This window comes from Rhincodon typus, chromosome 28 (assembly GCF_021869965.1).
Source record: "Rhincodon typus isolate 14 chromosome 28, sRhiTyp1.1, whole genome shotgun sequence".
NCBI classification, from domain to species: Eukaryota; Metazoa; Chordata; class Chondrichthyes; order Orectolobiformes; family Rhincodontidae; genus Rhincodon; species Rhincodon typus.
Genome location: NC_063359.1, coordinates 16,605,763 through 16,616,973, shown reverse-complemented (window position 1 = coordinate 16,616,973; position 11,211 = coordinate 16,605,763). Strand labels below are relative to the sequence as shown.

Sequence of the window (11,211 nt, the reverse complement as noted above, 5' to 3'; positions counted from 1 at the left end):
TTAACCTTAAGAGAATCCTGAACTAGGACTCCTAAGTCCCTTTGTGCTTCAGATTTCCAAAGACTTTTCCCATTTAAAAAAATAGCCTACGTCTCTATTCTTGCTACCAAAGTGCATAGCTTCACATCTTCCCATATTGTTTTCCAACTGCCACTTCTTCACCCACTTTCTGAGCCTTTCCAGGTCCTTCTGCAGCCTCCCTGCTTCCGCAACACTACTTGTCTCTCCACTTATCTTTGTATCATCTGCAAACTGCAAGGTGGACAGAAACCTGGCTCCGTTTATTTTGATAAATCACCATCAGATCAATGGGTAGTCTTAAAATAACAAAGAAAAATCAAAAAAAGTTCGAAAACAAGGGATGGGACAAATTATAAACAGTGTTGGAGAGGGAAATAATGCACCCCAGCCACTACCGCCATCTGAAAGCTTCAAGGGTACTGGTGAACAGGAACTCAGTTCTTAGTGATTTTAACCCACTTGTTTAAGACATGTTATGACATACATTCAGGGGAGGTGGGACTTGAACCCAGATCTTCTTGCCAAAATGCCAAGACAATACCACCATGTCATATGGCCAGAATGGGGCACAACACTATTGTTTCCACCCCTCTCTATTTTTCTTTCTTTATTGCTTTATCTACCTGTCGATATTTTCTCATCAACCTGTTCAGAGATATTATTACACACCTCTGGAACACCTGGGACTTGAACACACACCTTCTGGCCCAGAGGTAGAGACCTACTACTGCACCCACCACAAGAGATGTTAATATCATTTGCATGGAGCTGGAGAAGGCAATGAAACACCAATGGCTAAAAGTTTCATTGCATTCACTGGTACCAACAAAACTGGTAAGAATCAATGCCTGACATGGAAGCTACCATTATGGGGAAGGAGGACAACTTGTATTTTAAGAACTGTTCTTGCACACTGCTGAATGGCTTTTTTTCTCCACCACGAAATTATCCATGATATTTTTCATCTATTATCCACCACACTAAGTCATCAGGATAAAGCAGCCTGCTTGATTAGCACCATGTTCACAAACATTCACTCTTTCCCCAACCAGTATACAACAGCAGCAGTGTGGACCATTTTCAGGATGCACTGCAGCAACTGGCCAGGGCTTCTTTGAAGGCATTTTCTAAACCCACAACCTCCACCAGCTAAAAGGTCAAGGGCAGCAAATTCGACTGAACATCACCACCTGCAAGTCCTTCTTCAAGCCACACTCCATTCTGACTTGGAACTATATTGCTATTTCTGCAACGTCATTCGCACAAATCCTGGAACTCTTTTTCCTACCAGCGTTGCGAGTGTACTTAATCTAATTAATGTCTTGCCTCTGTAAATTCTTCCACACCCACTCTGAGATATCTGCTTTCCTGCAGCACTGGCTTTGTGTATATCCACTGTTATAGTTGTACCATTGGCTTAGACTCGAACCTCTGGAATTCCCTCCTTACACCTCTTCCCCCCTTTCTACCCCTCTCTCATATTTAAAAATACTTCTTAAATACTACCATTTTCCTCATGTTCAGATACCTCTTTGTGTGACTTAGGGGTAAATTTTGTTTGAAAATGCCCATATGAAGTGCCTGAACGTAAAGATTCTGGTCTCACCTAGATTTGTTCTTTCTCCCTTGTAAATAGTAATCTGAATGTCTTTTGAATGTATTGTTGAAAGTAACCCACTTACTCAAAGATACAGACTTCTGCTTTCACTTCTGCCAAAATATAATGATTCACAACTTGTTCCAAGCACTTCTCATTTCCTACAATTAGTTGCACTGGTGAAACAGAAGGTAGGATAATATTGTGCTTAAGCTCTTGAATGAAGTTGCTGATTGTTTATGTTAATTGTGATTGTTTATGTTAATTACTAAAATTAATTGTGATTCATAAAGTAATTCAATATGCTGGCTGCTCTATTGGATATAAAAGACTTTTTTCTTACTTGTTCATGTGAGCTCGATGTGACTAGTCAAACCAATGTTTGTTGCCCCTATTTTCCCTTCAGTCGGTGATGTTAGGATGCCTTCTTGGATTGCTGTGGTCTAGGTACACACACAAAACTGTTAAGGAGGAGTTCCAGGATTTCAACTCAGTGATTATGAAAGAATAGTGATACATTTCCAGGCGAGAATGGTTTGGGGCAAAAACAAACTTGCAGCAGATGGTGTTTGATACACCTAAAGCCCTTGTCATTTGAAGTGATAGGTGCCCTGGGTTTTAAAGGTACTGTTGAAGAGGACTTTGTGAGTCAATACAGCGCACCTTTTGAATGATATACACTGCTGTCGCTGTGCACTTGTGGTGGAGAGGGTATGGTAAAGTTTAAGCTGGTCAGTGGTGACCCAACTAAGTAGGATGCTTTGTCCTAGCTGATGGCAAGCTTCCTAAATTTTGCTTGAACCACACTACTCCAGGCATGTGGGAAGCATTCCATCATACTCCTGACTAATTCTACCTTTTAAAGTTTCGTTGTTATGCATAACCAGTTTCTTCAGTAACAAAAACAAAGTTGCTGGAAAAACACAGCAGGTCTAGCAGCATCTGTGAAGGAGAAAACAGAGTTAACGTTTCGGGTCCGGTGATCCTTCCTCAGAACTTAGTTTCTTCAGTATGTGGTCCTCTTAATTTCCTTTTTACACAGTGTTATTTAACACAGAACAAAAGCTGTGAGCTACTTTACAGCTGCTGTGCAATGATGCACAGCATACTGCCCTCGACTACCTTGTACATGATGAACAGGATTTACAGAATCAGGAGATCAGTTACTCACTCAAGTATTCCCAGCTACTGACCTCTGCTTATAACCACACAACTTATTTCTGCTCAATGAAAACCTCAGGATGTTAATGCTGATGGATTTATCAACGTCAAGACAAAGTAGTTACATTGCCTTTTACATTCCCATCCCCTTGTCACTTATCATGTCAACTTTCATCAAAGTTTTGCTGTGGAGTGGTCATGCTTTGCTTTGCTACAAATGGTATCCAATACTATGCAATCATCAGCGAACATCCCCGCTTTTGGTCTTAGAATAGAGGGACAGTCATTGATGAAGCAGCTGAAGATGGTTGGGTCTAGGACACTATCCTACAGTAAACTACTCATGCTGAGAAAATCGACCTTCAACAGCTTTAGCAAACTTTTTTCATGCTGGCTATGTGCTAGGCTTTGTTCTACTTTTCTCCAACTCCAATTGCCTATGTTGTCCAGGGATGCACAGGATAGGCAGATTAGCCATGGGAAATGCAGGGTTACAGGGATAGGGTTGGGGGTGGTGTTGGTGTTCTTCAGAGGGTCAATGTAGGCTCGATGGATCAAGTGGCTTGCTTCCGCACTGTAGGAATGCTATGATTCTATGTCTTCAGCTTCACTGGGACTCTTTGCTGACATATTCAGTAAATGCTGCAATGATTTCAAGGACAGTCATTCTCTTGTTGCCTTTAGAACTAATTTGCCTGTATTTTGAGCAAAGGTCCAATGAGGTCAGCAAACAAATGGCCCTAATAGAACCCAAAATAAGCATCAGTGAGTGGGTTTATTTGGTGTAAGTGCTGCTTGATAACACCATTGATGACACCTTTTATCATTTTATTGATGATTAAGAGCAGACTGATTGGATTGGAATTATCCCACTTTATTTTATAGATGGGAAATACCTAGAGAAATTTTCTGCTTCTTCAGGAAGAGGCAATACTATAGATGTACTGGAGCAGTATGGCTACATTATGGCCTGTAGCCTTTGGTGTACTCAGTTGTTTATTGCTATTGTGTGGACTGAATTAATGGGCTGAAGACTAGCTTCTGTGATGTTGGGGACCTCTGGAGCAAGAAGCTGTGATGGACCTTCATTGATACATCTAGTTGAAGATATTTACAAACCAGTTTAAAGGCAATCACTCATACTTTGAAAGAGAATAAATGACACTAGGGGAATATGCTTCACATGGAAAAAAAAAGATGCATGTGGAAAGAGTACAAAAAATTAAGAAAACAAGTATTGTGTTAAAAAAGACAATCTAAAAAATTATATTCATATAAATTAATTATGGGTTATGTACACAACTGCATTTTTTAGTGACTTCAGCATGAGTTTTGATGAGCCTTTTGAATGGTTTATCATAATAAAATTTTACAATGTTGAGAAAACCTGAAACCAGTTAAAGACATAAATCTGGAAATAAACTTTGAGTGACAATTCTCTTATTGATCCAAGAAGTTGTATGTGGACTTGAGGTCCAAGGTTCAAATTCCAACTTGTGGCAAATTAACAAGTATTGCTCCAGATGAGAGAGCTACAATTTGTCTGAACCTCTCTATGCTTGGATACACAAATCATCAAATGTGCTGAAATCTGCACCATTTGGAGCCGAGGAAGCAAAGATGAGGGTTAGACTAGGGTGTTGACTGGAATTGGAGAGAGTCAAGGTTTAGTTGGGGATAAGGTCAAAAAAGTGGTAATGGAGGTTGAGCAGATCAATGGCTATGGAATCATAGGGAAATGGAGACCTAAAGACCAGAAAGTAATGAGATTGAAAAAGCTCTTGCAATGAACTACATTTTAGATAGATGTTTTGTATATTCAAAAATCTACGTGAGTAATAAATACTTAAATGAGGATGAAGGTAAAATGATACTCTAAATATGTATAATTACCATCCTAAGTGTAACTGAAGAAAGTGTGATTAGCACATTTTATGATCATTTCAAAGTTGCTCTGAGGAAAAACGTAAACAATGTGGACAATACAGAAGTTACCAATAGCAACGCCATTAGTGATCTGCTGCTTGTTAGATGGAGGGAAAATGGGGATCAATTATTGCTTGAAAACTTTTTAAGTCAGAGAACAATCATAACTTTTTGTTCTATCTCCAAACATAGTGTTCTGAGTAGTTAATTTTTGTGTGTTTTGTGACACTTCAACATATGTAGCTTGCTGCTGCTTTGTTTATCTCACTAACATCAGCCAGGTCAGCCTCTGTAATCAATTAGTTAAGATTATTCTTAGAATCCGAATACATCAATACTGGTGAGAACAGGAAAGACATAACCTGTTATATCTTTATTAGCTCTAGTTGTGACTCTTGCAGTGCTAAAACAATTTCAGTTTGTACTAAATGAACATTAGTTCCATAGCCTTGGCAGAAGTGAGCAGTGAAGTAGCCTTTATGATGCTGGAATTCTCAGAAGTAACTGTAGCACATGACCTAATGTGACATTTTTCTGTTGCTATGATTGTTCATGGAGCCCTAATAGTCACTTAAAATTGGGGACCACTGCCTCAGTAAGTTTAGAGGTTTGTATATTTGTCCATTTGGCTATTTCCTCTGCATCAGACATTTATATCCTATCAGGACATTCAGTCACACTGATCATAGGACTGATTTCTATAGACAGATTCAATGATGTTATAATGTTCTGGAAGACAACCATGCATAGTATTTGAAATTCTAGTGAGCCCTCATCTGTGTGCAGTTAGGTGCACATGAAAGTGTTACATTAGACACAAGATCAAAGGAGAGAGGAAGTTCAAAAGCAAATTGGACATTAAAGGCAACAGCATTAGAGAAACTGGCATCTTAAATACACCACAGAATTTCAATAATACATCCCTTTTGTATCTTTTATTGAAACTTGATTTTTGCCATGCTTTCCCAAGCTGGTGTGCTTTCTCACGCAACTTTGGTTTTGCAAGATAGTGTGACTTGACAACATAGCTGTGGCAAATATTATTATGTATTAGTGAATATTTGATCCATTGTGTGAAAATTAAGAGAATATTCAAGTTTAAATTTGCTAAATATGTCATGTGCCTTTGTTAAGAAAGGATAACTTTCTTGCCTTAACTTGGACATTGTTTTCATATTGAGTAACTTCTTTCCATCTTCCGCAATGATCCAATAATTATAGGGTCAACTTAGAGTTTACTGTCAAATGAATTAGTTCCTCATGGGAAGTTCCCAGAACAGGAAATGCGATAGAGTTATAGAGTCATACAGCACAGAAACAGGCCCTAAGGCCCAACTTGTCCATGCCAACCAGGTTTCCTAAACTGAACTAGTCCCATTTGCTTGCAGTTGGCCCATATCCCTCTAAACCTTTCCTATCCACGTGTTTGCCCAAACATCTTTTAAATGTTGTAATTGTACCCGCCTCTTCCACTTCCTCCAGCAGCTCGTTCTATATGCACACCACTCACTGGGTGAAAAAGTTGCCCCTCAGGTCCCTTTTAAATCTTTCTCCACTCTTAAACCTTAAACTTATGCCCTCTAATTTTGGAAAAAACTTTGGCAATTCATCTTATCTATGCCTGTCGTGATTTTATAAACCTCTATAAGGTCAGCCTCAGTCTCCTACATTCCAGGGAAAAAAGTCCCAGCCTATCCAGCCTTTCCTCATGACTCAAACCTTTCAGTCTTGGTAAATCCTTGTAAATCTTTTCAGCACCCTTTCCAGTTTAATAACTTCCTTCCTATAGGAGGGCAACCAGAATTGTACACAGTACTCCAAATGTGCCCATGCTAATGTCTTATGCAGCTGTAACATGACATCCCAACTCCTGTACTCAATAAAGAGACAACAAGGTGCAGGGCTGGATGAACACAGCAGGCCAAGCAGCATCATAGGAGCATTACTCCTGTACTCAATATATTGTCAAATAAATTGTCTAGGAGGATTTTCAGATCCCAGCCAATGAACATTACTTTAAAGAAGGTGTTCCCTTCACACAGCACACTTTACTGTTGGAGGATGAATAATTCAGATCAAGCAAACTATAATTAATATGACCACCAAAAATGAATTCAGCTTTATTGCCAGTGGAATAATAACAGAAAATGGTGGAGAAATGTAGCAGGTCTGGCAGCACCAGTGGAGAGAGAAACAGAGTTTACGTTTGGAGCCTTCTTATAGTGGTAAAGGTTTGTTTCTTGGACTGGAGGCCTGTGATCAGCGATGTTCTGCAGGGATCGGTGCTGGGTCCACTGTTATTTGTCATTTATATAAATGATTTTGATGAGAATATAAGAAGCACAGTTAGTAAGTTTGCAGATGACACCAAAATTGGTAGTATAGTGGACAATGAAGACGGGTTATCTTGATTAAATGGGCCAGTGGGCTGAGGGATGGCAGATGGGGTTTAATTTGATAAACGTGAGGAGTTGCATTATGGTAAGATGAACAAAGGCACGACTTATACAGTTAATGCTAGGGTCCAGGTAGTGCTGTAGAACAGAGAGACCTAAGGGTTCAGTTCATTGAAAGTTGCATCACAGGTAGACAGAGTCACAAAGAAGGTGTTTAGCATGCTTGCCTTCATTTCTCAGACCATTGAATATAGGAGTTGGGACATCATGTTGCGGTCGTACTTTGGGGAGGCCACTTTTGGAGTACTATTGTACTGTTCTGGTCATCGTGCGGCAGGAACACTATTATTAAATTGGAGAGGATGCAGAAAAAATTACGAGGGTGTTCCCAGCACTGAAGGGCTTGAGTTATAAGGAAAGGCTGGATAAAATGGAACATTTTTCACTGGAGTGTCGGAGATTGAGGGGTGACTTTATAGAGGACTATAAAATCATGACGAGCATAGATAGGGTGAAAAGCAAAGGTTTCTTCCTTGGGGATGGGGAATTCAAAACTGGAGGGCATATTCTTAAGGTGAGAGGAGAAAGGGACCTGAGGGGCAACTTTTTCACGCAGTGGATGGCTTGTATGTGGATTGAACTGCCAGATGAAATGATATGAAATGATAAATGATAGATAAATGATAGTTCTTTTATCCTGGTCAGTATCAAAAAATGGGCATTATTGAGCTTGTTTATTACAAATGTTTGGCACTGTCAATCTTAAATTGTTGCCTGGACCTTTGCTGTATTTTTTTGCTTCAAAAAAATTCAAGGATGTTACAACATTTAAAAGACATTTGGACTGGTCCATGAATAGGAAAGGTTTAGAGGGATGTGGGCCAAGTGCTGGCAAGTGGGACTAGTTTCATTTGGGAAACTTGGTCAGCATGGACAAATTGGACTGAAGAGTCTGTTTCCATGCTGTATGACTCTATGACTCTATAATTCAAGTGTTTCCAGCATTTTCTGTTAGTATTTGAGATTTTCAGCATATTTTGTATTTTGCTTTTATTTATTACCAGTGAATTCTTGATTGCCTCTTCACTTTTTACACATTCACAAATCAGAATACAATTTGCCAAAATGGCACAAAGCCACAGATGCTGCCTATTTTCTAACAGGGAGCACCATGCACGTTAATGAATGTCATTTTTAATGAATATGATATTTCGATTTTCTCCAGACACAGATGCTCAAGATGGATAATACGACCTTCGTTACTCCCAACTGGGAAGTGAAATCCAATAACATGACGGGGAGTCATCCCTGTAAACCTGAGGAGCTTGGTACATTCATACCGATTTTTCTGAGTGTGGTCTTTTCAATGGGTTTCATTTTGAACACCATCAGCCTATGGATCTTTTGGTTCAGAATCAAGAGATGGAGCGGGGGAATGATTCTGCACTTCAATCTGGCTTTAGCAGATGCCATTATAACTCCTGCAGCACCGTTTATGATTATCTACTTCTCACTGTCGCACTGGCCCTTTGGACAATTTCTCTGTCAACTCAAGGTCTTTTTATTGAGCACCAACATGTACGGCAGCATCTACTTTCTCACCTTAATTAGCATCCACCGGTACATTTCTGTTGTGCACTGTACAAAGAAAACCATCTTTAAGGAGGAGAAGTTTGTAAAGATTGTTTGTGTGGGAGTCTGGGTTCTCCTGTTTGCTCAAGGATTTCCCTTCTTTTTTGTACTTAAAACCTCTGAAATGAACAACGCCACTCAGTGTTTGAACATGCATCAGGATGAGCTGATAGTTTTGTACTTTGTGTGGAACACAGTTATTTTATGCACTGGGTACATCATTCCACTTTTTGTCTCCATCATTTGCTACAGTTTACTTGCCAACTTCATTGTAAATTTGAGCCCCCATCAACTTAAGAGCAAACATATGAAGGTGAAATCCATGCAAATGATTTTAGTGTCCCTAGCGATTTTCATGATCTGCTTCCTGCCTGTACATGTGTCCCGAACATTTGGAATTTCACTTAAGTTCTTTTATCCTGATCATTGTCAAAAAATGGGCATTATTGAGCTTGTTTATTACAAGTGTTTGGCACTGTCAAGCTTAAATTGTTGCCTGGACCCTTTGCTGTATTTTTTTGCTTCAAAAAAATTCAAGGAATCATTAAGGAATGTTATAAGTTCTATAAAATGTTGAAATAAGAGCCAAACATGAGAAATAAAAGCAAAAGATTGCTGGAAATACCAAACTGGCCGGGCAGTGTCTGTTGAGTGAAACAGAGTTAACATTTCAGGTTAATGACCTTTCATCAGAACAGGGGAGATAATGGTTAAAAGGTTGAACCTCCTTAACCGACACAACTCTGGCCCGGCAAACTTCGAACATTTTATAGTGCAGAAAGCGGATTTCCAGATATTTAACTGTTGTAGGGTCAGTAGCAAGCAGAGTTCTTACTTTAACCATTGTAAAGAGGGTTGGAGGTAGAGAACAGAATGGTGTAAAAACTCCAGTGTTCTCCTGGAATCTGGGAAATTCTCTGGTCTGGTGAAAACCTGGGCCTGAGGCCACCAAATCAGACAGCTACAGTCTTTATTTCCTTCAAAGAGAGAGCTCTGTGCTCAGCAGCCTGAAGGAAGACAATGGCTCAGCAACGTCATCTCAGTCTGACATCCTGAGGATCAGTAAATCCTTTTATGCCAGACTGTATGACACGAAGCCCACAGACAGTGTGGCCTCCCAGTCATTCCTATCCTCTATCATGGATGTCTTTAACGACAGCACACGGGAGAGGCTGGACCGGTCATTATCTCTGGATGAGCTGACCATGGCCCTCGGGTCTTTAGAAAAGAATAAAACTCCCAGAAGCGATGGCTTACCGGCTGAGTTGTACTCAGCTCTGTGAGACTTGATTGGTCAGGACCTGCTGGAGGTGTATGAGAGTATGCTTCTGGCAGGTAGCATGTCCGAATCCATGAAGAAAGGTGTCATCACCATCATCTACAAACGGAAGGGGGAGAGGGTGGAAATTAGAAATTGGTGGCCAATACCATTGCTGAATGCAGACTACAAAATCCTGTCTAGGGTCATTGCTAACCAGGTCAGGTCTTCTCTGGGATAGGTGATTCATCCTGACCAAACCTGTACAATCTCTGAGAGCCTCATGCTCCTCAGGGATACAATCGCCTACGTGCGGGACAGAGGGATGGATGCCTGCCTCATCAGCCAGGACCAGGAGAAGGCCTTTGACAGGATACCTACAGGAGGGACATGATCTCCAAAATGGGCATTGTGGAGGGAATCCGTAATTGGATTTGACTGTTCTACATCAACATTGTTAGCACAATCTGAATCAACGGGTGGGAATCAGAAAGCTTCCTGATCAGATCTGGAGTCAGGCAGGGCTGCCCACTCTCTCCTGCCTTGTTACTGTGTAGCACAGAGCCTTTTGCTAAGTCCATCAGGAAGGATGTGAGCCTGAGGGGGGTGATTATTCCAAGCAGCGGGAATCTGCAGGTCAAAGCCTGCCTGAACATGGATGATGTCATTGTTTTCTGCTTGGATCCGCTGTCAGTGTGCAGACTCATGAACATCTTGACCGGTTCGAACTGGCCTTGGGAGCTAAGGTAAATCAATGCAAGAGCGAGGCAACATGCTTTGGGAACTGGACCAAATGAACTTTTGTCCCTTTCACCATCAAGAGAGATTATCTCTACGTGCTGGGAATATGATTCGGAAGGGCTGGGATGTGGGCAAAATTTTGGGCAGAGTGTATCGCCAAAGTGAGTCAGAAACTGGGCTTTTGGGAGCAGTGTTTTCTCTCTGTTGTAGGTAAAAACCCGGTGGTCAGGTGTGAGGCACTCTCTGTGTTGTGGGTAAAAACCTGGTGATCAGGTGTGAAGCACTGTCTCTGTTTTTTGCACGTGGCACAGGTTTGGCCCATTTCCCGAACTTGCGCTGTGGCAGTCACGCCAGCCAAATTCCACTTCATCTGGAGGTCTAAGATGTACCATATCTGCAGGGACACTATGTACAAAGCTCTGGACAAGGGCAGGAAGAATGTACCCAACACCACTCTCATCCTGATGGCCACCTATGTA

The 11,211-nt window shown here is 40.8% G+C and overlaps 1 protein-coding gene across 1 annotated transcript; it reads left to right on the top strand.

Annotated features, from left to right (window-relative positions):
- The first annotated feature begins 1,786 nt into the window (after positions 1 to 1,786).
- LOC109913772 (P2Y purinoceptor 4-like) lies at positions 1,787 to 9,310 on the top strand. Its single transcript, XM_020513321.2, has 2 exons — positions 1,787 to 1,809; positions 8,327 to 9,310. Exon 2 carries the CDS (start codon positions 8,333 to 8,335, stop codon positions 9,308 to 9,310), a length of 978 nt encoding a protein of 325 aa, XP_020368910.1. The 5' UTR covers positions 1,787 to 1,809; positions 8,327 to 8,332.
- The last annotated feature ends 1,901 nt before the right edge of the window (positions 9,311 to 11,211 follow it).

Excerpts from the sequence above, each read along its gene's own strand:
- LOC109913772 (XM_020513321.2), top strand. The coding sequence starts at position 8,333 with ATGCTCAAGATGGATAATACGACCTTCGTTACTCCCAACTGGGAAGTG.